The 27582-nt window shown below is 52.6% G+C and overlaps 1 protein-coding gene across 1 annotated transcript in view; it reads right to left on the reverse strand.

The window, feature by feature from the left end:
- Positions 1–27582, reverse strand: part of OPHN1 (oligophrenin 1) — a gene marked incomplete at its 5' end in the record, with an annotated part of 46350 nt that extends 18768 nt beyond the window's left edge. Inside the window, 8 exon segments of the mRNA XM_042825361.1 lie at positions 248–377; positions 1346–1450; positions 2076–2186; positions 2892–2993; positions 8358–8429; positions 9951–10012; positions 13057–13152; positions 27489–27582. Coding sequence (XP_042681295.1) covers positions 248–377; positions 1346–1450; positions 2076–2186; positions 2892–2993; positions 8358–8429; positions 9951–10012; positions 13057–13152; positions 27489–27582 — 772 coding nt within the window.

Genomic DNA, 27582 nt, shown 5'->3' on the forward strand with positions numbered 1-27582 from the left:
TCTGCCAGAGCTCCGGCTCTCTGGCTACAATGGAATCAAGGACGTCATTTTTTCCCAACGTGGGCAATCAGCTCCTCGTTTACGTGGCTGGCACAGCCTGTGCCACCACCAGGAAAGCTGTCAGCTGCAACTCCTCAGCCAGCACGGGGCACAGCCCACGGACTCCCCATGGGTGGGGAGCTGAGCACAGCCCTGGCAGCAGGGCTCAGTGCCCCTGCAACATGTTTAGTGCAGACGAAACCATTACATTTCTCCTGAGTGTACAGATAGCCCTCGATGGTTGGCTGCCCAGGGAGCTTGCACGTCAGGGGGGCTTCCTTCATCCTTTTCTTCAGGTCTTCCAGCTCCTCCCGCGTGCTGGAAAAGTGGTTCCTTGTCTGGCAGGGGAACACACAAAGAGGTATGTCTGAACAAGAAAAAAGTCATGTATTTCTGATCAAAACTTCAGCCTCAAACTTTAGGTACTCTGGCAGAAAGAATCTGTCCCCAGCTCCACAAATTCACATGAAAGCTGAAGCTGTAAGAACAGGGGACTTCCAAAGATGGTTGAAGGGACAAGGTTTGACATATCGTACATTGAAACAGCAGCGAAGAGTCATCACTGGGAGGACACTTTTCTTTCAGTGCAAAAATCTCGGCACTTCTTAAGGCTGGGTGGAGGAGGAGGAAGCACCAGAACGCTCTGCACTGCCCCTTGGGTAACGGGTGCATTCTCCTACAAACTTAGGGTGCTGATTCCTCAAAAGATCATCCTGCACTGCTTGGCGTGAATTCTAAGGAGTTGTGTCAGTGCAGGGTACAAACTGAAGGCATCTTTACAGAACACCACTCAGACCAATTAATAAGCCAGCAGCAAAGCTGGCCTTATGGCTGCTGCTCCATGGGAATGAGGGCAAGCCATAAGAGTGCGAGGATAAAGGGCTGTGACAAAGATCCTTCAGCTCATGACTATACTTGGTCAGCAGAGGAGGTTACCAAAGCATTCAGCAAGCTGGTATCATTAACATGAAAATCTAAGGCCTTTTTAGAATATACAACTTAAATCTAATGAAATTGGAAGGAATTCTTAGGCTAGTTTATGCACAAGGTTAAACGACGCGATGCTGACAGCCTCCTCTGGACAGAACCTGGGGTTTCTGAAAAGCACTGTCACAGCACTTGCAGACTCTCCTGTGCAGGAAAGCAGATGATACACGTGAACTAAGGAGGAAATAACTGTCTCTGCATTTCCCACAGTGCAACCATAGAGTGTATTTTGCATGGCAAATAGTTTCAAAAAGTTATAAACCCAAATGAGAATAGAAGTCACATGAAAAAAACCACATTCCAGCTGGGCAGGACGTACATTCTGCAGGCTGAGCTGGAGCTGCTGCTTGTAAGGGAGGAAATCCTGCGTGAGCTCAACCGTCAGGTTGTTGTATGTAAAGAGGCTGTGGAGAAAAGCCAGCACCTGCAAAGGAGGGAAAGGACACAGACTAAACTTATCTTCTGAAGTTTCTAATCAGAGGAAAGTTCGGCAGGATGCAGGCTTTGAGAAATTATATACACAAATACATTTCTTGCAGTTTTGGAGGGATGTGAATTGACTTACTGACCACAGCATCTCTAATACCTAGCTCTGTCTCCCACAAATATACTGCCTTGGTAAAACACAACCCAAATGAAAGGCGCTGTTTGGGAAGCAGAAGCTGACCCTCAGAGAGAGCTTGTCTGCACGAGCAGCACCACGGCAGGGCCCTGCACACAGCCTGGGCCAACAGAGAAGCAGACCTCAGAAGGCTGCTGCTGCTTACCAAACACAAGGTGCCCAAGACAATTAATAACAAGTCCCACCTGCAGCGTGCTACTGGCCTGCCCTCAGGATGGACAGACAGACCTGAGAAACAAGTCTGTGGCTTCACAGTCATCCATCAAACACCACCGGAGCAGCAGCAGCCCCAGCGTCCAACTCCTGTTCCACCATGAGAATCCCCAGGCCTGAATTCAGTCTGGTAGCTCACTGCTTTCTGTGACTGTCACTAAGTCAGCACACCTGAGCATCCAACAACAGCTGCTGAAGTGAAGGGAGCTCCTACCGGTTCAACAATACTGAATTTCTTGCTCTCTTGTACTTCCTGGATCTGGTACACATACTCAAGGGAGGACTCAAAGAAATTGTGCCTCTCTTTGTCAACCTGAAGGTCAGCCTGAAAGAAAAAGGGCAAGTAGGTAGAAAAAAATAAATCGCATCCATCCAATATTTGACTAGCATCTGTCTCTCAGCCCAGAAGTAGTTGTGCCCTCACTTCAGGCAATGCCTGCCCTGTGTGTTTGGCTCCAGTTTTGAACGCTGGCACAGAATCACAAGACTCGAACACTTGTTGTTCTCAGATCTGCCCTTCTCATTAACAGATCAGAACTTTGCACCATGCAGTAAGGACTGTGCTTTCCCTAAGCACGTTTGTTATTCTAACACAAGCTCCTTCTCCACCCACAGCCCTGTTGGTGAGGACAGCAGTGTCCTGAGCCCTCCTGAATTCTGCCAGGACCTGAAACCAGCAATTCCAGAGCTGCAGCACAAGGGAGGACACTGGCACGCTGTGTTACCACACCTTATACAAACTCTGCTTTGCAGAGGTGTTTGTAACTTGATCAGACACATCTGATTTGATCCAACCACCCTGACATGGGCTGGGACTTTCCCTTCCAGCTGCAGAACATTTGGCAGAAGCAGCTCAAAGCCTTCTGCCACTGCCCTGCTGCCTGTGACAGCAGCGCATGAAGCCACAACTGCTGCCCAGCACTCCAATGTGAACTGCCACGTCCGTATCCCTGCCCTCACCCATGTGAATGGGCTTTAGGTATATTCTGGAGATACTTCTAGACTTGACTGAAGAAAACTCCATACACACCTCCTGTAACTGAGACTCCTTCTTTTTAGAGGAGAGGTGCAAATGGCGATCCAGCATGGAATAAAACTTCTCACCATCCTTCTCAAACTTCTTCTTTCTTTCCTGTAGATGCAAGAGTTGAAGCAGGACCAGTTATTGTATCTTTCACATAAGAACGTGCTACAGTAACAAGATCCTCAGTGCCATTCAATGTTCACACGGAAAAATTCTGGTGGAATCAGAACAGAAGGTCGCTTTTCATCCAGCTGCTTTCCCCAGGTATTTGCTTACATTGGATTCAGTTATACTTTGTGACCAAGCTCTGGCAAGATCTTATGGCACAGATACTCAAAATATTTTCTCACGTCAACACTGTGGCGAAAGCCCCATAGAAGAGTTACTGTTCCCCTCCTCAATCACTGCAGTGTCAAGTAAACTTGAGATGCCCTAACCATCAAAAACATGTTCACAATCTGCTCTTGTGCTGCTCACTTCATTCAGAAACAACTGGGTAAGCACTTTCATCCCAAAGACATGCCCAGGAAAGAAAAGATTTATGAGGAGCCTGGCAATTTTCCATTCTGAAGCTTTTATCATGTGTTTCTGAACAGCATGAGAACGAAAGCAGAAGACGAGATGGGTGACACGTGGGGGTGAAGTCATCGTCTCTTCATTAGCTGTGCTGGAAACACAGATCACAAACCACAGGGTCAAAACTCACAGAAATTTCAGTGTGTGTTCAGCCTGAACACAGCCCAAATGCTGCACCCAACATTACAACCAACAGCGATCCGACTCCACTTCTGCTGCAGTCTGCTGCTGATGGTCTGGTTCCTGCTGACCTGTTTTACATCTCAAACATGCAAAGCACAGGCATGCAAACGTGAAGTGTGAACTGATTTGTTAAGGAAGACTCTATGAAGGAAGCACTACAACAAAAAGATTTGCTTGTATGGACAAATCTTAAAAGGTAAATGTCTGGAACAAGAACAGAAAGAGAAAATTGAGAATTAAGCCCCGAGGGCACCCAGGGATAAGCTGAGCTGAGGACTGTCAGCTTGCTGAAGCCTTACAGTGACTGTGAGACCACAGTGAAGAATCAATCATCAGCAGAAGCCAGGTTAAAAAATATTCACAAAAGAAAGTGAAGCACCAGTGACTGCTGAGAGGCAATCATATCACTAAAATTAAGGGTGTTTAGTCACACAGCAGCCCTGGTGCCAGGCCCAAGCAGCTGAGGACTGCTGCCTGCAGGGGATGCAGAGGATGCCCAAACCCTCTGGCTAACTTCTGAAGGCTCAGAAAGTGGAAAGCAGAGTTAGGACACCTCAGCCTATTGTGGAATTAATGGTATCTTCCCCCAGCTAACTCCTAAAAGCCCTGAAATGCTGTTCTCTTGCACCATATCAGCAAACATGCCAACACCACCTTGAAAGAGGCCATTAAATACTAGGCAGTTTGCTCATGAATTCAGCAGTGCTTGAGTTTGGGGATGTGCTTCTCAAATAAAGTTCTTTTTCTTCCTTTGGTTAGTTCTGCCATGGAGTTTTGCTTCCCTGTTCTGCCTGTATGGACTATTACATGAGGTGTCCTTCACAGTGGGCACGTGGGGCTCCCAGCTGGTGCTGCATCTCTGTGCAGTCAGCCCTTGCCTAACTCTCTGTTTTCTGGGCCCATCTGCTCATAGCAGCTACTGCTGTCTTCCCTCTAGAAGAAGAGCTGTTTTCTGGTGGGCACACACGAGCACACACTCGGATGTTTAGTGGAGCATATGGAGCTTTCACACGCTGGGAGGCAGCACACGGTTGCCCACCTCATCCCCTGTGGATGGCATCTGTTAGGGCCGGGCAGAGGCACTCACAGCCAGCAGCCAGGCCAGGGCTGGCAGCCTCCCTGCAGCCTGGTGGGGGAGCAGCTCGGCTCCAGCACTCAGACTCGTGGCAGTGGGCACCAGCTCCTCAGAACAACCTCAGGCTAAGGTTGGACAAGCACTGCTGCTGGCTGCCTTCCTCAGGAGAGGAATTCTCACCCCAGAAGCGTTCTGCTTCTCCATTCCTTGCACACTGCTATTTGACAATTAGCAAAACGCAGCAACGCTTGCAGAGGCACCAGGCTGAGTATTCCTGAGTATTCAGCAGCTCAGAGTAGGGTGGGCTGGGACCAGCACACCCTTTTACCTGTAATTGCACCTACTGCATGGCAGATGCACTGAGACGATCAGACCCCTGGCCAGGATTGGGTGTATCTTCTGGTATCACCCCCTGTGCACCTAACTCTGTTAGCTAATGGATGCCTAAGGAGACACAGCCATGAAACCCAGAAGAGTCCACCAAGAGTGAAACCCAACGTGAGAAGCACTGGGCTGAGGAGCCAACACCAGGAAAGAGTCAGAAGAAAACAGCACCCCCATGGCTAATGCTGGTGATAAGCAAATCCAAAGCCAGACAGACGCAAAATCTGTCGTGAAGCAGGAAATACCACTTCTGTCAAGTCACACCTCAGAACTGTGTGCCACCAGGTGCCATGTCTAACAAAGCCAGGAACATAAGATTACTTTCATTTTGGTAACAAGGAGTCACGAGCCCCATGGTGTCTTGTAGCACACGCGCTAAACCAGAGCTGCACCCCATGCCCACGAGCAGCACGGCAGGCTTGCAGATGGTTGCACGGCAGGAGGATGGCGATGCCAGCAGCAGGACACAGATGCCCTGGTGATGGTGTGCTGACACACAGATGCACTGGTGATGGTGTGCTGACCCCACGCTGTGATGGGAGGTGCCCACGAGGCCTGGGGGCCACGCAGAGCTTTTTCTACAGCAGCAGCCCTGTGGGAGCAGCCATGTGTGCAGCCAGTCATCTTGCACTCTGGCTAATTAACATACAACTGAAAAGCAGGAGGATGTACTACAAATCCCTCCTGATTTCCAAGCCAAGGTTTCTAAGAGCTTGTTGGCTGCTGAACAGAGCAAGCCAAGACAAAAGGGAAAAAAAGAAAAAAAAAAAAGAGCACAACAAAAGAACCAGCCAGACTGAAGCACAATCCAGAAAGATGAGCACAAATGGATTCCTCATGAATATTCAGCAAAGGGCAGCATTATCTCCCCAGTGAGACTTGCCAGCGCTTGAGTCCAAGAAGCCACCCTACTTTGATCTGCTCATAGCAGAGATGATCCCACCCAAAGGCAGCCAGCACAAAGCTGCACACCTTGGGAGCAGTGAGGGCACAGGGGGACTCACCAGGATGTCCCTCCATCGTCTGTTTGCTGTCTGTGAAGAGAGGCACAGCACAGAGCCTGCCCAGCCAGGAGGCATTGGCTCCCCTTTGGTGGCTCCAGGCCACAACCACTCACAGCTCCATCTCTCCATCTGCAGCAAACATCTCTCTAATGACCCCTCCTTCTCTGATAACTGAGAGTTCCACCATCCCCGCTACTAAGGCCACACATCAAAATCTTCTCATTTTCCAGCATCACTGCTTCACCCAGCACTCCTGGCACTCAAAGAACTTCTGATGAAGAGGAGATGGCACGTGGCACAACACAAAATCCCCTGAGCTCATAAAACAGGTGGAGCGCAGGCTCCATGAACACGACCTGATGTGAAATGGGGACGCAGGCCGTCCCATGCTTGCCCTCCCTCACCCAAAGCCTGCACCCCTCCGATGCCAGCCGTGTCCTTCCCGTGCCGTTCTCTTCGTGCTGCTTTGTCTTGAGCAGAACGAGGTGTGAGGCCAGGGCTGGGAAATGGGTGAGCTCAGGCTGTCCTTGGCTCTTCTGCACAGACACTTACCCAGCGACTCACAGCTGGAGTGACAGCCCCACAGCCTGCAGGGCTCGAGGTCCCGCTGACACCCAGAGCCGCCCAGCACTGCACATGGCGGGGGAAGCTGCTCATCCCCAGGAAAACGGGTTAACGTCGGCTCAGATGTCTCAGTCAGACCGCCTGGCTTCTCTCCAGCCACAGTCATCACAAAGACTCGATTCAAACTCTCTTCCTATCTGGCTTCAGCATCTCGCACAAAGAACAGAAAACATCTCACATAAGGCGCCTCGGCCAAAATGTGGGAAGCGAATCAGAGGGCACAGGCCATGCCCGCCACATCTGCGGTCTGCGTGGCAGCTGCCGGCCTCCTGCTGTCGGGCCCAGGAGGGCTGGGGCCACGGCATGGCAGGCGTGGGGATGGAGGGAGGGCCCTGCCTGCCCTGGCCTTGAGGGGGAGCACGAGCAGCCTGAGCGCTGTGTGCCCCCTGAGACCCATGTGCCCCTGAGCCATGAACCCTGCGTGAGCCCTCCTGCGGTGGGGAGGGGGCACAGCTCTGGAGGAGAGCTCCGAGTCACAGGCAAAGTGACGCTGGCATGGAGAGGGTTGGCCCAAGCAGAAGCAGCCTAAGAGCCACATTAACACTGCCATCTTAACATCTGTAGGCTGTTGCCCTCTTGACTTAAGTGCTGCATAAATATGAAGGGAGAAAAAGCTTGACCTCGTCCCCCCGAATCGTTCCCGTGGCTCTGTAATGGCTCTGTAAACACTCGCTGCTGATGCAGGCAGGGCAGTCAGAGGGAGGCTTCTCTCAGCCCCTGTGTTTGCAGTGCAGACACACAGCCCCCAGGCCTGGAGGTGCTCTGTGAACCACCCCAATGGCCAGCGCTGCCCCACCGTGCTCCCACTGCTGTGCTTGCCCCGAGGCACGTTTTACAAACGCAGCAGTTGTACGGGGGGATTCTGAAGGGCAGGATGGTGATCGAGTACCATTTCTTAAATCCTGTATTTATACAACGTCAAAGGCTCCAGATGGGCTGGGCTGAATCCAAGCCCCAAGTGTTCTCCAAAACATCTCCATTTCTGAGCTGGTTCCGAGCCAGCTCCGTTTCAAGCTGCCTCTGGGTAACGTGGAACCTGGACTTCTTGATAGCAGACAAGGGAAAAATAATCTTTCCTATTCAACATGCACAGTATTTGATTTTTACAGTTTGTTTCTTGTAAAGTTTCATCCATCTGAAAGACTCATTAGTAGTTTTACTTAAATATTTCATAACAAAAGTGCTCAAGTTTTGCTTGCTGGCCTCTGCTGCTCGTCCTCCCCCTCCTCACTCCAGGACACATTTATGGGGGGAAAGCATTTCATTTTCAGCATTAAATGAACAGAAGGGAGAAAAGGGAAAGAAGCAGGGAATAGTTCTTAACCCTGCTTTGAAACAAGCATTCCTCACTCAGGACAGAGACAGAGCTGGAATTATGCCAGAAGAGAACCCAAAGAATTCAGGAAAAGGTTTTGGAGCCTCTTATGACTGAAAAATCAGAGTAAAAGTCACCCCAGCATTTGAGCGCCAGCATCAGACGAGGAAGATTCTGAACGCATGCAGCCTACATGTGGTGCAACAACTGTCTGCTTTCACAAAACAGCACACAGCAGGAAGAGAAAGGAATTCAAACACAGCACTAGAAAACAAATCTCTTTGAATTCAAGAGAAATCAGTAAGTCTTACCTTGGTGAACCCTATTTGCTCCTTCCGAAAATTTTCCAAAGGTTTGATCAGCAAATCACTAGCATTCTGTACCTAACATGCAGAGAAAGGAACACTGTAATTACAGGGCACAGATTCATTTTCTCCATAACAGAGGCTGAGCAGGGCTGGAAGCCAAGAACTCCTTGATCTTTTCTAAACGAAAATCTTTTCTGGCTCCAAACTTGTGCTCTGTTCACAGGTGAAGTCTCTTAACCTCCTGTATCCGCTTGTTTCCATTTGTAATGCATGGAAAACATGAACCACAGCCCATGAAGCTTTGTGAAACTCTGGTAATTAGCAAAAGGGTTTCTCCCCCCCTGCCATATGCACATGCACCGGCAGACAGTGAACCAGATCTCTCTCCCCCACGTTAGTTGTTATTCCCATGAAATCCCCAGGGCCAACCAGAGCTGGAGCCCTTCAGGACGTGCCTGGTGCCAGCTGCAGGCACACAGCCAAGGCAGGCTTTGCTCCTGGTGCCCCTGCAGACCCAGCACCAGAACCAGGCTGGGAGCCTCTGTTCAGACAGCACAGCTGTACTCCCTCCTGCTGGCCCAGCACGCTGCTGCACGAGCCCTACTTCCATGACAGCACCACGACTGCTGTGTGTCAAACTGGTGAAGAAGGGAAGCCTGCCCTGGTCTCCCATGTTTTACAGAAGGGAGAGGGGAAGAGAAGGGGATGTGACACTGCATGGTGCAGCCCTTTCAGGCAGTTTAAAGCTGGTGAACATGCTGAGAGTACGAAACATCCTGCGAGAACTACTATAAAGAGACTGGTCCTGCAAGTGGAAGGCAAAACCAAAATAATTGGAAAAGTCAGCTACGTTCCAAGAAAGCATCCATGACTGCTGGAACGATCCCTTCCACTCATTTACCCATGGCAGAACGAGCCATTGCCTGGGCTGTAAATAATACAGAAATATCATGCTCTCCTGCAGCCTGTAACTGCTTTCCTCCCATTGCCCTCCCAGCCCATGGATGCACAGGGCATTGCAGCAGTGCCCCGCTGGTGCTGCCAGGCACGAGCTCCCACTGCTGCACGAGGCAGGAGCAAACAGCGCCAAGCAGCTAATTCCTGGCATGCTGTAAAAGCTCTCCACAGAGCCCAACCTTCGTGTTTTTCCTGGAATTAAGAGCGAAATGGAAAGCCAACACTAGCTCTGTGTTGAGGAGTTTCGAAGATGAAGAGGGCACATGAAGCAGGGAGCAAATCTTCCTGCAGGAGCTGCGTGCAGGGAGGGCAGCTGCACAGCAGGACAGTGCACACTGCCACTGGGGAGAATGAAGCCAGAAATGCACCCAGAGTCAGCCTGGCAGTGCAGGGCTGTGCAGCAGAGTGGCTGCACAGCATGCAGGAGAGGTTCGGGTGCTGGTGTGGAACTGCCCATCCTGTCCAGCACCTCTCCCTCTGCTATTCAGGACATGGGCTGCAAATACAGTGTCCTGCTGCTGTGGCTCCTGCATGACAAGAAGCTTTACACCAAGCTGCGTGCTGCAGGTGGGCCATGATTTAGCATTTACAAGATACAACCAGGCAGCCATTACCAGAAGGCTGTTAGAATCATCTTACCATCATTGATCTCTCGAGCTCTACCTCCTGGAGAAGCTCTGCAAACTCCTTGAAGGACTCAGCTGCAGGGAGAACAAAGATAAAGTCAACGTGGCAGTGCTGGGCAGGCTGCTGGAAGGTGTGCAGAGCTCCTGTGCTGGGTCCATCCCTGCAGCCACGAGCAGAGCTCACCCCACACTTCTGCACAGCCAGGAGACATGAGCACTGCACAGCTGGGAGAGCTGTGGGGCCCTTGCTGGGCCAGGACAAGATGTAAAAATACCCAAACAGCAGAGATTATGTTCAGCAACAAAAAGCACAGAGTCGTTGTGATGAGGAAGGAAGGGCAGCAGCTGTTGAAAAGGTTCGGGTACTGACAGCGCTCTGCAGTGTTCAACAATGAAACGAAAAGAATCTTCGGCAGCAGCATTTTTCTTGGAGTCCAACTGAAACAAAATTAGTATGAGGCCTTTCCTTTAGCAAACTGAAAAAGCAAGATTTGTTCAGTCTGGTGGAAAAAAAGAGAGCAGGTGGGAACAGCAGAGCGCCTTCCAGGAAAAGGGGCAATGATGGAGCGGAACATCCAGCCCTGCTCCCTGCCCCCCGGAGGGCAGAGCACAGCAAGCAGCTGAGCTGGTAATGGGGCAGACTGCAGCCAGCTGTCACGGGAAATCCTTCTCACCATGCAGGCAGTAACATCACTGAAATGAGACGTGCAGAAGCCCCAGCTCTGGGCAGCCATCTACCTGTGCACAGCGCGGTGCGGTGCTGAGCCCCAGGGCTCTTCCAGCTGCAGGAGCAGATCTGAGAACTGTGTGGGAGGGATGGAGCGGGCGCAGGGCCGTGCTGCTGGGAGATGCTCCCATGCACAGCCCCCAGCTCCAGGAGCAGCAGCAGCACCTGCAAGCAGCACACAGCAGCGTTTTTTCTGTAATATCTACTGAAATCCCCTTGCTTGCAGTTCAGGCTCTGTATTCAGGCTCTGCACTCTTGCCAAGCAATACAAAGAATATCTGAGAACCAACCAAAAGGTGGCCCAACAGAGAGGCTTGCAGCAGAGCTCTGGAGGGCAGCACCAAGGGCTCTCAGCATGAACAGCCATGAGGGAATGAATGAATGAACCACACACACAGTGAGACACACATAGCAATAGCTTGTGCCACAGATAAGGGACAGGATGCATTTTTGCCATATCTGCAAGCTGAGGGCTCCACATCCACAGGCAAAACCTTTGGAAAAGCACCTGTCCTGCTGGAAGCTGCCATGATGCTGCAGTGCAGTGAGCCAGTGTGAAATTGTGGAGTTAAAGGACTCAATCTGCAGCTGATGAGACAGACACAAAGCAGAGAAACCACAACCTCGTGATGCAGTCAGTCAGCTGGCACCATCAACACACAGCACAGCTCTCCCGACGAGTCAGTGCTTTCTGAGTTCTGCTCCACGGTGAAGGATTGAGAGGTGCACACACACAGGCACTAGGAGCCAAGTGCAAGGAGCCTGAGCTAGCAAAGGAATTAACACAGGGCGGAAAGGCCTCCAGCCATGGAGTTATAGGGAAAATGTCAGCGCCTAGAAGTTTTTGCTGATGTGCATTTCTTCCCCTGCAGGAACACAGGCATGCGTGGCCTGGCTGCAGCCACACAGCAGCCCCCAAACACATCCCACAGTGTGAGTGCAGGCTCCCGTTGCAGTGCCAGCATTGCAGTCCCAACCCACAGCACTCAAAACCACTGCCTTGGGTGCATGGGTGTCAGCTGTGTCTGCCTACACGAAAAGAACAAAGAGCAGCCCCAGTTGTATTTGCACACGTTCCCTGACGGGCGATAAGAGCTCAGTCATGTTTTGCTTCGTTCCCATATCTGTGATCAGAGCAGCTCCTACGCTCACACGCTGCTGTGTTCTTCAGAAGCCCGACAGCTTCTGGAGCTGCTATGGAGATGCCAACACCCTGCTCGTGTTTTGGGAACAAGAAAGACTTGCAGAGCAGCTCAGCCCTGAGCAGACGCTACAGGCTTGCAGTAAGAGGAGGCACACAGTACAGACATCTTCACACCAGGTGATACGGGCCCTCTTCTCAAAAAAGCAAAACAAATATTTCCCAGCAAAAACAGAAAAGGGTTTTGCTGCTTTAAGCGTCTTACATCTCCTCTTCTCTCCGCTGCCCATACAGCTGCTTGCTTCAAACCTCTCTGCTCCCCCAGGGTTCTTTAGAATGCAACAGCTCTCCCTGCACTACCCAGATGTGTTTGGAAATGCAGCACCTCTATTTCCATTTGGTTTGGAAGCTGACTCACTTCCAGTAGGCTTCACCTAGCAACTTTCCATAAAGGGAATTAGATTTTGAAGGGCACACCACAATCCACTTTGAACAGCTTTAAATAACACAACCAGCAGAGCAGGCTCTGCTTCCTTCCCCTTCCTGCGCCAGCTGAGACCTGACATCAGCATGTCCCACTTGCAGCTCCCTGCAGACTGACAGAAGATGCCATTATTTCAGAAGTGCCCCACAGCCTCCATTGCAGTGGGAGATTTCCTACTGCCCCTGCGTGCCCCCTCCTGCCCCGGCCCCCCTAAAGCAATGCCACAGCTCAGCCAGCAGCAGGAGCACTCAGAAACACATTGTGCTTAAGGTGCTCCTTGCGTTCCTTGGGTGCAGCTGGCATATGCTGGGCTGGCAGTGAGGAATCATTCTGGATTGCTAATCCTAAACCAGAAGGGTGGGGAGCAGACACCGAATGGGGACTATTTCCCATTCAACAACACTTCCAACAGGATGATGTTACTGGCAGTCTGCAGCACGGGGCTGCCCTGTACTTGCAAGATGCCTGCAGCAGAGCTAAGCAAGAGCAGCAGCATCAGAGGACATGAAGCAAAGCACCTCATGCTCCCTCTGCACTGGAAATGTGGGTTGAGCCTCAGGACCACCAGGAGAGGGGAGTGTGTTCCCTGCAGCACACTGTGTCAGTGCTGGATGGGCACAGTGGGACCATGGAGAACCAGTGTGAGTGCCTGCTGGGCTGAGGAACCTGGTCCTGGCTCTGTTCAGAAACCATCAGCATAGGCAGATTCCTAAAGAAAGAGACCTTCTTAGAAAGTGAAAGCTTGCATCAAAAAGAAGAAAACTCACCAATATTAATCTCGTCATCTGTTAGGGTGTCACCAATAAAATCAAACTGAAAGGACTGCAGAGTCTGGGAGAACTTCTGTACTGCCGAGGAGTAACCTGGAAAAGGGCAAAGAGATGGCTGTGTTCTTACAGTGCTCATACAGAACCCTTAGGAAATTTACTCTGAGTGGAAAAATACAACACAGAGTGATGTGGTTAAAAACAACCCAGCGTCACCATGAATTTGCTTTTGGATGCTTTGTGTAGAGGCAGAAATAATCACAAGGAAACGCGGGACTCAAACCAAGAGCCACCGGGGGTCAGACAGTGCAGCAGCTGCCGAGGGAGCTCCCGGCCCCAGGCAGGGACACTTCCTGAGGTGCTGCAGCTCAGCCCCAATTATTTTTGGACTTTGCAGAGACATTTCCAGCCAAAGGGATCCTTTGTGTCCTCGCATCCTGTGTGGCTGCTCCGCAGCTTTCTGAGTGGCTCCTTTGTTGACATGGCTCTGATTACATTGGCAGAACCACTCCACAGGGACGGGCGGCATGAATGCAGGGCAGCCCCAGCCAGGCAGCGACCTGAGGGATGGCAGCCAGAGGGACACGGCCATGGGGATGGGGATGGCAGCCATGCATCAGTGCTGGCAGCGCGGTCTCCTTCCAACAGCAAACACCTGAGGCACAGACGGGCTGACCTCACCTTACGTACGGCCAACAGGGTGTGGACATAACGCAAAAGCAAATGAATCATTTCAGACTTTGGTTTACGGCTGTTTTCCCTAACTTTGGACTGCACAGAACCAGACGGACCCCTCGGTGGAGGAGCACCGGAGTCAGAGCTCTGAGAAATTCAGGAAGTGACAGACGTGGAAGAGGTGAAGGAGCAGATGTCAGTGTGCAGAGAATGGCCAAAAATGACAGTTCTGCACAAACATACAAATCAGTGAGGAACTGCCCCTGCTTAAGTGCGGGCTACTATCATAGAATCACAGAATCACAGCATGGCCTGGGTTGCAAAGGAGCACAGTGCTCATCAGTTCCAACCCCCTGCTGTGTGCAGGTCGCCAACCAGCAGCCCAGGCTGCCCAGAGCCACATCCAGCCTGGCCTTGAATGCCTGCAGGGCTGGGGCATCCACAGCCTCCTTGGGCAACCTGTGAACAGTGCTTCACCATCCTGAGTGAAAAACTTCCTCCTAATATCCAACCTAAACCTCTCCTGTAATATCTGCATTTATGGCCTGTAAGAGGAAGAGGACACAGACTGGAGGCACAGCACAGCCCCAAGTTGCTCACTGAGTTTGCTCAGAAGGGTCAGAACTTTGCCCTTCAATGGGCAGATTCAAGCCTGAATGTGGCCATTTAGCAACCAGCTGCTAGGAGAGCCTGAGAGCGTCAATGGGTGAACTCTGGCACAGAATGATGTCATTAATTTGGTGGAAAACCTCCGCAAATAATTCACTTTCAGTGCCCGCAGCACTCAGTGCATTCACATGCTGAGCCCAGAGGCTCCTATTCACTCCTTACTCAGGCAGAGCTTTGTTCCTCCCTGCTAACCATCCCCTCCCTGCTAACCATCCCCTCCCTGCTAACCATCCCCTCGCTGGCAGCCCATGACTGCTCCAGGACCTCCCACTGCTGCCCACACCTTGTGGATCTGTCAGCCCTAACCCTGGCCCTAACCCCAACCCCAGCCCTAACCTGGACTGAGGGACCCGCAGCACTTTTCCCTCTGGTGTCAGCCCAGCACTGTGCCCTGCTATCAGAATGTTCCTTGGCCAGCTGAGTTCCTTTATTCCTTTTTTATAGGAATGGGGTATGGCAAGAGCAGAGGATTTGAAAAAGCCAAACGCAATTTATTTAAAACCAGAAAAAAAGAAACCGTACAACTGATTTAAGTTACATTTTCCTTTCAAAAAGCAGTCTGGCCTGGAGTTTTACGTGCCAAGCTTCAAGCTGAAGTAAAGCCAGGTGGACTATAAACCACATCTCACGTTAGCTTAATGGCGAAAGAGGGCCAGAGCCCCTTAATGGCTCTGGCACCATTGGGTTTCATTTGACATAGGAATTTCTTCTCTTTTTGGAGGGATGCCCTCATCTCACTGCTGGCCCCAGCAGCGCCTCCTTGGTCCTCACCCCAACCACACCTCAGAGCCCACGGCTCCCAGCAGCTCCCAGCAGCATTAGTGGTTCCCAGCAGCTCCCAGCGACTGATCTCTTTCCTGCAGTACAGGAGCAAACCAGCACAATGCTTCAAGAACAACCACAGCCTCGGTGCCAGCTCCTGTTCTCTTCCTTTCTTTGCAGTATAGGGGTTGCTGTACAGCACCATTTACGTTCCCTAAACAAACAGTCTTGGCTTTCCATCCCCACAGAAAACTCCCCAGCATGAATCAAGGCCAGGTTGCTGCTGTGATCCATTCAGAATACACACGGCGAAAGCCATTGCAAGAACAAGGGTGGTGGTGGCTGTCACCACATCCCCAGGATGCACAACCATCATAGGGAGCTGCCACCTGGGCAGGGCTCCGTGCACGAGCCTGTTTTCTGGATACAAAGGCGAGGGACGCCCAAGGAACAGCCCTTAAGGTGCCCTGGACAGAACATGACCACAGGGGCAGGGAAGCAGGAGGTGCCCAGTGCTTGCAGATGGATTCTGCAATCACACCAGGTCTAGGGTTAGGAAGGAACTGAATCAGCTGGAGGGAGAAGCAGTGCTGTTAACGTCTGGCATGGCTCTCAGAGATCACTTAATGGAAACCAGATTCCTACAGACCAAAACACTACTTGTCTGTACACACGTATGGAGCCTTGGCTGAACACTGATTTCTGACAAATCCTACATATACACTATAAAGACAGCACTGGGTACTCTTATAGTAAGAAAACCACTATTGCTACGATGGGAGTTTATTGGCAAATGAAAGCAGGGATGGTTCTGGCACCTGCCCCAGCTGCAGAAGTGCCTGCTGGCAGCCAGCCGCAGCAGGCGCAGCATGAGGGCCGAACCCGTGATGCACAGGGGCCCCCAGCATCTGCATTTTCCCTCATTTTCCTCCCCTCTGATGCAAACACACGGCTGCCAGGCGTGCAGCTCCTGCCCACTCCCAGCCTTTCACACTCACAGCACAGAGCTGGAAGTGAACGCCCTGGGCTCTGCTCGGCCCCAGCAGCGTGCAGGGAGCAGAGAGGAGCAGGAGCACAGTGCTGTAATTGCAAACCAGGACAGCACATCAGAAAGCAGGCACAGCTCATCCTGTCCAACACCGGAACATCTGATGGCTTCATGTCAGCATTAAGGGCCCTGCTGGCTCAGCACAGCTTGTTTCCGTGGAAACGCAGCAAAATGAATTTGATCAGAAATCCTTTGGGACTCCCTTCCTTGCAGTGTTCAGCACACGGCGCTGGCTTTCACAACCTGTAGCCACAGTAACCTGCTCTTCTAGGAAAGATGAGGTCCAACCACTCAGCAGAGGACAGTGCTGACCAGCAGCATCTGGCAGCAGGAGGGAATGAGCACCCAGTGCAGCCCCTGCACGGACACACGCGCTGCAGAAGGTCACGTCATTATATTGATGTGTAACAAAATCACACCCAGAGATTGCAGCTACTTAAGGATGTGCCCCGGGTCCCACAAAAGGTTTCAGCAAAGAAAATGGGGTTTCTCATCCCAAACATCCATGGGATTATAGTGGTCCCCTGCTGCCAAGTGAAACGTGTCGCTGTGTTCCCAAAATCAGAATGTCAGCAGCAGCTGCTGGTGATGGCTGCAGGGCCACCAGCACCTTTGTGCTCCTGCAGGGCAGGGCTGTGCTGCCTGGTGTGAGCCAGACACAGGGTGGTCTGGGTGGGAGGGATGCACCCACATTCTTCCTCAGCTTTGGTCACTTCAGAACTCTTTCTAGTGTCCTGCAGGGAGCAGCGCAGTGGGATACGCAGAACACGAGAAACTCCTCTTCCACGAGAAAGAAAGGGCTGTAAAGCCCCACAGGGGAGAGAATGTCTCCACTGTTAGTAACTCCCACTGAATAATTCTGCAGGGAGCTGCACGATGAAGGAGTTCATCCGTCCACGCTGCGGTCCAAGAGCGGAGGTTTCACACGTGTGCCCGGCCCCGCTGCTCAGAGCGCTGCCTGCAGCACGGCGCGGCCAGTCTGCACACCATGCAGGGCTGCTGCAGTCACACAGCATGCACTGACTCCACCAAATCCCCAAAACATCGTCCCACCAACATACCTCAGCTCTGAAATCAATGGAGCTGCCCTGGCTGCACACAGATGTGTCATTAAAGCCGTGAGTAATCAGCCCTGACTCAGTGCCTTCAGGAACAGTGCTCTACAGCTGCCTGAGCACAAAAACATGTTGATTTTTTCGGATGAGAAAAAGAAAGAAAAATCTTCTGGATAGCCTTGTAGGCAGTTCCAAAGGCACAGAAGTGTCTTGATAGGGAAGCAGTGCCCCAGTGCTCGGAACACGCGGAGGCTTACAGGCAGGTAATTAAAACGGCCCCTCTCCGAGCAGACAGCGCTCCTCTTCAATGCTGGCAGGTTCTCTGCAGGTGCCCTGCAGCCTTCTGGATCCATGGGAATTCACATTTCACAAAGGCCTCTCTTCAAACGCTGATTTGGGTTTTCCATTTGCCAGAAACAAATGGCCAACCTGAGCCACAGATGCGAGACCAAACCCAGCAGAACACACACAGAGCTCCACAGCACCAAGGCTGCTCCCAACCAGCTCCCAAGGAGCCCTCCAGCCTTCCCCAGCTTCCAGCTCTGATGTGGGCAATGGATCAGCTCAAGCAATGCAACAAAAGAAGGAACAAACCTCCTGAAACTGCAAACAAGCACAGGCTGCTCCCTGGCCTGGCAGGGCACAGGTTCCTACTGCTGTCCCCACACAGAGCTGCACTGCAGCATCACTGCTGCTGCAAAGTGACTTCTGCTGCGTTGGCACCACTCACAAACTAATGCTGCTCACCACAAGCAAGAGGCAGAACTCGGCTCTGAATGCTCGACCCCTGAAAGAGCAGCACTTCACCTCTAGCATTTTTATGGCATTTCGACCTGACCCAGAGGTCCGCAAAGCTGGAGCAGTTCCTTCAGCAAAACAGGAAAAAGGCAGGAGGCGGCCGGGACAGAGCACACGGCTCACTGAAATGCAGGTTCAAAATGGTCAGCAGCCTTAGAAATCAGCAAAAACATGGAAATGTGAGTTAAGAAATGCTACAACTGCAGTTTATCTCAATCCTGTATGTCCAGATCCTCGTCCAGTATGTCAGAGGGAAAACAACCACATCTTCATTCACTTTAACCCCAAGTTTACACAAGAGTTGCATTCAGGATGAGTTCCTACAGCCCCAGAGGATCACAGGACCTGATGAGTGTCCTGCTGCCGTGTGCTCAGTGCAGTCTGCTCACTTCTCCTGCTGCTTCATCCCAACCAAGCCCACATAGCACAAAAGCCCTGGGTCAGAGCTTGGCTCCAGCATGGCCCAATGCTGAGGCAATGTGTATCTTTTGTCTTTCACCTGAGTTACAGTGATGTGAAGGAAAACATTTCATGGTGCACCAAAGGGCTGCAGCCATGTTTCCTTCTCCTCTCCTCTACAGCCCTGCATAAATTTCAGCCTATCCACTGTCTAAACCAAAGAACCAGTAGAAGAGGAAATTATTCATACCCTCTCTGGAGTTTATTAAACCCGAGCAATGAAAGAGAGCCTTCTGAGAGCCAGAACACGTGAGGAATGCTGCCCTGCTGCTGCTCTGCAGGCACAGAGCTCGGGATGAAGGTGGGGTGGTGTTTCTACAATAAGGAGAATAGCAAATCCTGACTGTGGTGCAGGAGGGGCCGGCAGTGCCTGGGGCAGCTCCTGGCTCCTGCTGACAGCAACTGGAGCAGCTGGGCCACTTGGGCAGGTGGGAGCCGGGCACAGTGGATGACACTGCACTACGCTGCATTACACTGCTGCTGCCATCCTTTTCTGAGCCCTCCCTAACTCTGCAGACAGGGCATCACGGTGCTGAGCAGGCTCTTTGCAGGGAACGTGCTGAGCCAGGGCGAGCAGAAGGTGTTTTAGGAAGGACCACCTGAAGGGAGGTGGCCCTGCGGACACCAGGGGTGCCTGCTGATGGCAGCTCTGGGCAGCACCACGCAGGACAGGGCTGACCACCAGCGGCAGGCAGCGGGCAGCAGGAGGGTGTGCTCTGCAAGCCGCAGCTCCCTGCAGCTCCCCGCTGTACAGGCAGTGAGAGAACAGCGAAAACAAACACGAAAACAAGAGGCTCTTTTCCGGGGCAGAGAGCAAGCGGTCCCCACGGGGAGGTCTCATGATCAGCAGCGCTGGCGGAGCCGTCCCAGCCCAAGCTCTGTGACCGGGGGCCCGAGCCGGCCCAGCACTGCCTCCCATCACACAGCACGGCTCAGCCCTCGGTGGGACCGCAGAGCTGCTGGCAGCAGGGCCAGGCAGGAGCCCGGCTCGGTGCTGGCACAGGCCGCAGCTCTCATGTGTGGCTGCTTTCCGCCACGGCCCACGGTGCGGCAGGTCTGCAGGCTGCACCCCGCTCACCCTGCCCTCACCGTGCTGCTGCAAGCAGCCGGGCACCGGCCACAAACAGAGTCCTGCCCCGGGACACTGGGGAACCAGCGAGGTCCCAGCAGCGACGGGGCACCTCTGAGAACTGCCTCTCTGCCCTCCCACCGCCACGCAGCACCGCCGCACCCTGCTGCAGGCGTCCCTTCGGGTGCAGTGCCGTGCAGGACAGCTGCTGCTGCAGACCTGCAGGACCTGCCTGGCAGCCTGACAGCTCAGCTGCAGGTCCTGTTTGTCGCTCCTTGTTTTCACAGCTGCGCTGTTCAGTAAGATTAATGAAATTATGCTTCTTTAAAAAGATCTAGGCTCAGCACTTTGTAATCAGTGCTGGCTGGAGGAACAGAAACTAGACAAAAACAGAGGGGGAACACAGCACAGAGCAGCTCGGAAGCTGCCATGAAGGCCTTCTATTGTCCAACTGCTTTTATCACCACTGAAGCAGCACATGACCATGACTGTACATTCACCTGTATGGAGAACTCAGTGACAAAAAGGACATCGGCTGCAAAGGGCCTTTCTGAATGTGTCCAGAAACACAAACCAGCAGGACCTGAGGGTGGCATTGCCCAGCAGAGGGATCCCGACAGCAGCGAGCGTTCTGCAGCCCAGAGTGAAACCATGGAGAACTCCACACCACCAAAAGGAGAAGTTTCCAAAGCCTTACACCTCACGATTATCAGCTGCTCCTGTAGAACAAAACCTTTATTTCATGTTTAGTAATCGCTGCCTGCTGAACTTCACCAGCGGTCTCCTTTTGCATGTTCAACATCTGTAACGCAGAGCTTTACAGAGTTCATGGGACAAAGTTGGCCATTCTTTGCCTTTGAACATCAGGGCTCTCCAGGCTGCACAGAAACTTTGTAATTCTCAAGCCCAAGCACTGAGCACAGCTCAGGGGGACAGGGCACATCTTTTATGGTCAGACCCACGGTATGGGGACATCCATGGCACAGGACGCCCATGGCCACGGTCAGCTCATTTGTGCGGGCAGCAGCTCCTGCTGAAACCAGCCCAGACGCACAGCTTGGGGCTGGGGGCTGAGACAGAGGGCAGCTTGGAGCTCCACTCTCCTGCGGCACAGCACGGCACAGCGCCCCGCCAGCATGCGCAGCACTGCTGAAGCCACCCACAGAAAGCTGGCAGGCAGACGAGGAAGCCACATCTGTAGTTACCAGCGTGCTACCAACAGAATTATTAACCAAAGTATTCAAAACATTTCTCAAGGAAGAAGGCAGAAAAGCTGAGTCTTCACATGGTGACTCAAGAGGAAACGCTTTAGTCAGCAGCAGCGCTGCTGCGAGCTGCGGATTTTCAGACACGTTACAAAACAGGGATAACACCCACATCCTTCCAGAGAACAGGCCAAGAAAGGCAACAGAACATGGAAGAAAAGCTGTGTGGTTGTCTCACGTGTGGCAGAAGAGCAAACGCACTTACACACATGAAAGCTCCCCAGTGCTGTGATCCTGCCCGCGTCACCACGCTCGCAGCTGATCTCAGGGCTCTCACACTGCGATCGTCCCCATTTCCCAGGAAAGCAGGTGGCTGTGCGCCTGCTGGCTGAGCTCCCTGTGCAATGGGTGCTGCTTTCCTGCATGGCACGGCACTGGGAAGTAGACTGGGGTGCAAACCCGGGCTGGGAAAAGCCCCCCCAAAATACTGTGTGTTGGCTCGCTTGAAGCAGGATGACACTGGACCACAACACGCTCCAGCACCATCTGTGCTGCAGCGCCAGGGGACGGGGAGAGGCAGGAAGAGCTGCCCGGCGCTTCCCACCCCAGACCCTCCCCAGGAGGCGCCTGCAGCCAGCAGCAAGCAGCCCTGCCCAGAGCTGCAGCGTGGGCACGAGGCCGCCCGGCTCGTCCTGCCGTGCTCAGCAGCAAAACAAAATCTAACAAATGCACAGCAAGGAGCTCCAGCCCAAGGGAAAGTTCTGCCTCACTCCTGGAGCACACAGATACTGTGCATGCTCCTTTTCCTTCCTGCCTGCTTCTGCAGATTAGATTTTGGTGGCAGCTTGCTTTGTTTTCTTCGTTGGTTAGCTTCTGATTAAGGCATATCTGTTTTAGATTTACACCAACTTGTGACCTCCGGTTCTGTGCACGGCGCCTAAATCCCAGGAAAATGAGCTCCTTTGCTGCCTGCTGGGGAGCCCCCTTCATCCACCTGTCTGAACGCGGCACAGGAACAGAAGTGCTCAGCAGGGAGAGCTGGCAGTGGCACAGGAGCAGCTCCGCTGTGCTGCCATACGGACACACAAAGTGCTCTGTAAGCCGAGCACTGCCTCAGCATCGCACTAGGGCTCGAGTTCCACTCCCTCAGGAAGGCAGAGGTAGGTCCGAAGGAAAAAAATGATGAGATTTCTCGGTGAGAGGAACCAGGTGTGCCAGATACCTTTACGCACATCCAGCCACATCAGCGACCCAAAGCCAAAGCACTTTCACCCCCTGCTCGCAGCAGCACTGCAGCACGCCGTACAGACACACAGCACGTGCTGAGCCGTGCCTGCTGCCCCTGCTGCCATCCCCTGCTGCACAGAGGGGCTCAGGAGCACGCAGCTCCCTTCAAAGCTATGTGAAGGCTCTCGTTCTCTTCCTGTGCTCTTTGAGGCAGAGATGTGAATGGTCCTTGTTAGTACGTCCTCGACACCCTTAGTTTACAGAGTGTAAACTGCTGGATCGAAGAGGTGTCCCATATGTAATTTACTGTTTTTAAGCTGGTTTGCTATCTTTTCAGACAATAAAAGCTGAGAAATTAGGAGAAAAAAATTAAAGTTATCAATAGTAACTCCACACAATTCTGAAAACCTTCTTATTAGGGCTAGGACAAGTGTTGGAAAATGATGGCTGCAATAGCCAAGCAAGGAAGGAATTCTCAGCACGTGCCAGTGGGCATCTGAGCAGCCCTGGCTGAAGAAGAGCAGCAAGGAGCAGGAAAATGTAAGCAGATAGTACTGCTGGAGGGGAGTGCTGTATTTTCCAGCAAGTCATTTTTCCCCTGCAGAAGTCCAGGAACAGCTTAACATGAACTGCTATATCGTAACTCACTCCAGGAAAGAGGGGGGAAGGTGTTCCTATGGCAGTAAGCCATCCCTGCCCCAGGGACATCCCAAGGCAGCTCCCTGCTTCAGGAACAGACCAAAGAGAAAGCATCGGGGGCAAACAGCAGCTTTGTGCCTCAGGAGCTTCCCAGAGCCCCCTACCTCACGGGCTGTGAAAAGGCAGGGCTCTGGACACGGCACTGAAGCAGTTCACGCAGGAGCACTCGGAGCCGCCTGCTCTGTCAGCAGCTCCAGAAAGGCTCCCTGCAGTGCTCTGCATCCCAAACACATTCCTCGGAAGCTGCTTTTATCATTCCTGATAACGCGTTCCTGTGCTGCTGCAATGGCAAACACAGGGCAGGCAGACAAGCCAGGCTGAGCGGAGACAGCCCACGCTCCCAGCACCTGCCCAGCCCCGCAGGTCTGCTCCTGCACAGCTCCGTGCACAGCTCAGGTGCTGAGCGCTGCCCAAGCGCTGGTTCGGTGGAAGGTCATTTGAGCCAGGGAACTTTGCTAGGTCGTGGCTGGACTTGATGATCCTTAAGGTCTTTTCCAACCTGAGTGGCTCTATGATTCTGAGCACAGGGAAGTGCGAGGATACAAGCAGAGGAGAGGAGAACAGAGTCGTGTTTAAGCAGCACAACAATCCTGGGTGCACAGCAGCTCTTCACACACACCTGACCAGTGAACGATTTACACAAACCCTGCTTGGCTTCCAGGTTCCCCCATGGGCAGCTGAAGGAATGGCTTTCTGTGAGACTTGGGGCTCACACCCCCACATGGATCAGCTCTGTGCCCCCCCGTGGAACAGCGCACCCCCACGGAGGGGCTCTGTGAACACACACAGAGGGGTTCCATGCACATCCATTAAGGCAGCACTGGCTCATGCTCTGTGCAGAGTATCTCACTGCCAGCACCTCGGCGCCCAGCACAGAGCTCACGTCTGCCCACACAGCTCCAGCACTGCAAGTGCCAGCAGCCGAGGGGCACACAGGGCACGGAGCGCCTTCCTCTTCCTCCCTTCTGCAGAGGAGCTTCAGCCTTGCTCACACATAGAGAAAAAACAGTGTCTGGATCTAAGACACCGTGCCAACAGCCAGAAATCTCGCTCAAGGGGTTCTAGCCTTTGTCTACAGACTTCACATGAAATAGCACAGGGGGCTCTGCAGGAATCAGACAGGCACTCCAGGATTTCTTTAATCTCATTACAGTATTTCACATTCTTGACACACTGCTTTCTGTACTCAGAAGCACTGAATCCTCAAGCACTGTCCCTTATGGCAGCACATGGATCTGTTGAGAGCTCTGACGGCCCTGCACTTCTGGTGGCACAGAGCTCCACGCCAAGCAGTGCTGCTGGGCTGCTGCATGGCACCGATGGATGTGAGCAGCTGCTTTGTGGAGACAAACACCTGTCTGCTCTCTTCTGGTACAAATCACTTTGCAGGCACAGACACCTCTGTGCGTTCCTGCATAGCGCTGTCTTTCCAGGATGAAATGCTCACATTGCCTGGAAAAGCTGCTTAACTGGCAAGCAAATTCAGAAGCAATTTGCAAAACTATGCACTGTGCAGAAATGGATTTCAAAAGCATGTATGCAACATCTGCATGAGATCTCAAAGCTCTTCAGCTTCAAAAGCCAGCTCAGACCTTTGTAACGCTCGCAATTAATAAAAACAGCCTCAACTTGACGTTTATCAAACTCCACCTGATATGCAATCGCACAGGAAGATCAAAGACCAGGAGAGACGGATGCTTCTGCATAAACAACAACACACACAGAAGAAAGCTGCAAGCCCTGCCAAGACAACAACAAAAAGTAAGACGAGGCAGCATACCGAGCTGCAGAAAGAAAATGATGTGAATGATGTATTGCTAGGACAACAAGGCTGCCTCGCCGAGTGCTGCCTGACGCACAGCTTGTGTCAGGCACTGCCACTGCAAGGAAGAGATGTGCACGGTGCTGCAGAGCCGCCCTGCACACGTGGTTCTCTGCCTTTCACATCTGCGTGGTGAGCGCTGCACCTTGAACAGCAACACGGCACTCCCAGGGAGGAGAAACACCAGCAGTGCACCCGGAGCTCCTCGTCCTTCAGCCTGCCTGCAGCTCGGGGCAGCCCTGCAGCTCGGGGGGCCGTGGCTGCAGCAGTGCAGGGCATCCCAGTGCGTGCTGCAGTGTGAGGGCAGCGCGTGGGACTGAAACCGTCACTCGGCACTTCCAGCAGCTCTGAGCACTTCTGGCACGAATAGGGAAAGATACGGCCAACTCTGCAACAAAAATATCTCTTATTTTGTCTCAAAGTAACTTCTTTGCTATCTTTGAAGTCTAAGATCATCACAATTGCCCAATATTTTGCTTTGCTTTAGTCCTATTTCTTGCTTGGCACCACCTTCTGCTTTGCCATCTGTGTGTCCCGTGTACAGACAACTCCCTCTTTTTTCCGGTTGACAAAGAAGCACAGCAGCAGCAACACAGCAGTGGGACCAGCACAGGAACAGACAGTGGGACCCGAGGCTGTACGGTGCTCAGGAGGGTTTCACACACTGTATTTCAATGAGTAACATGTCAGTGATGGATGGGGGAAAATGCCGACACGCTCAGTTCTCCCGTACCCATGAAAGGCTGGGGCTCAATGCATTGCCCACCAGGCTCACATCACTGCCCCCAGCCCCTCGGTGTCACACCTCACCTGCCCTGCAGCAGGACAGGGACGTGAGCACCAGCTGTGGGGAGCTCTGTTACAGCTGTGCACCCAGCACCAGCACATCCCTGCTGGAGGCATTTAACCCAGCACGTTCAGTCCTGTTGTGAACAGTCCAAAAACCCTCAGTGGAGGTCACTGGAACAGCACTTTTCAGACACTGGAGGCCCAGCCACTGCTGCTACCACATTAAAGTTGGTGCCAGGCAGGATTGTCATGTTCAGATTCTGTCAGAACACACTTAAGATCTCCATGCAACTTCAGCTTGCCAGACACTTCTGCAAGGAGAGGACATGTGTGCACCAGGTACCGACAGCCCAAAGCAGCAGCCCGTAAATCAGGGTTCTGCAGATCCTCACGCAGACTCACACTCACTTGTTTTTCCTATGACTCGGCAAATGGAAAACAAAAGACAGCTCTGGGCAGTTCCAGGGCTTGGGTCTACATGCAGACTGCTGGCAGCAGCTCACACGTGCACAGCAGGCCCAGCGTGCCTTTCTCTCCATACACCTTGTGGATGCTGCCATGTTGTATGGAAACCATTGAGTGCCAGCCTGCACCACTGATTGAACACCTGGGGAAAGGACCGGTCAGCCCTGGGAGCGCAGGTGAAGGCAGTTCAGCTGTGTGATTGGGAGGGGTGACTGCACCTCTCTCAGACCCCATTTAAGGGCTGAGTGCCGCTAGGGAAGGGCTTCTGGTTGGAAATCCCTTCCTTGTGGAGTTTTCCTGTCAGCTGAGATCTTCAGAGACAGGTGAGCACTTTCCTTTTCTCTTTGTCACACCTTCCCGTTGCACTGGTCCTTTTGTCATTGCACCTCCTGTGTCACCACGTCGCTGTTAATCTGGTTGTTACACGTATGTAATGCACAGGTGCAGACCCAGGTCCCACAGCACCCCTCCTCACAAGTCTCCTCCCACCCTTCCCTCAGCTCCACCCTCACCACCACTTTCTTCTTTACGTTTCAGTGTCAGCTGTCAACTACAGACAGGAGAACCTGTTACCTTTCACTGTAAATATTAACTGTAAGACTGGTGACTGCTAACAACCCTTCCTACACAAAACCTAAACGGCTCAGAGCCTTCAGAGAGCAGACAGGTCTGACGAGAACAACCGGGTTTTGATTTGCTGTTGTTTCTTTGTTGTTTTTTCCTGATCTGAGCAGAGATCTTTGGTTTCCTCTGCAGGACACCAGCATCCCACCAAACTGTGACGCCGGTGTTTGGGCCACGCCAGCCTTTGTTACAGCTGTTTTCCAGATGGGCACACACAGGCTATGCCAGACACAGCCCCAGTAACGCAGAGCCCTGAGCTGCTCTAAACAAAAGGGTGGCTGCTAAACCTGCTAATACAAACTAAAACCAAGCAGACAAGGAACGCAGCACACACACACAAACACCCTGCACTGCAGGTTCTCCTCTCTCCCCTTGGCCTGATGCACGCACAGCACTAACAGCAGCGTCTTGGGCTCTATTTTAAGCTTCTATAGTAACAGATGAGATGCGAGGGACAGCACTGGGAAAGTACATGCATTGGTGCCAGAGGGAAAAGCGGGGACAAAAGGCAGTAGGTGTGGGGCTGGGACACAGTAGACCCCCTCTGGGGATCAGAGGGCCTCAGTGCTCCTGAATGAGCAGCTCCCTTAGAGCCGGCACTGAAGTCTATGCGTGCTCAGATACCGCTCTCATCGTTATTCAGAAAGAAACAAAATAATACATGCACAAAGAGAGGAACTGTGCGCTGAGCTCTCCCAGTTCTGCGACGCTCTGATGCCGTGACTGCAGAGGCTGGCCGTGCCGGTGGGGCCCCGTTCAGGAACCTGCGTGCTCCATCTATGAAGGACACGGAGCGCCTTCACCGAGCGCAGCTCCGCCGTCCTTAAGAGAGGCGGTGCGGGAGCTCAGCAGCCCTGCGCGGGCACCGGCACACAACAGGCACAGCTCTCCTAAAGGCACTGCGGGAAACACACGCTCCAGAAGCAGCGAGGTGCAATTATATTCCAGAAAAAGCATTCCTATTTAGAGAGCGTTGGAAATAGAGAAAAACCGGTCGTAGTTCTATTGTTCCCTATTGCATCCCGGTCGCAGCGCGGAGCCGCGGGGCAGCAGAGCCGGGACTCACTGCGGATGGCGGCGATCAGCGCGTTGCCGTCCTTGATCACGTCCTTGATGAACTTGTTGGTGCGCTCCAGCTCCTGCTCGTAGCATTTCAGCCG

This window comes from Centrocercus urophasianus, unplaced genomic scaffold, assembly GCF_019232065.1.
Source record: "Centrocercus urophasianus isolate 14NV4802_14NV808 unplaced genomic scaffold, USGS_Curo_1.0 seq_24, whole genome shotgun sequence".
NCBI lineage: Eukaryota > Metazoa > Chordata > Aves > Galliformes > Phasianidae > Centrocercus > Centrocercus urophasianus.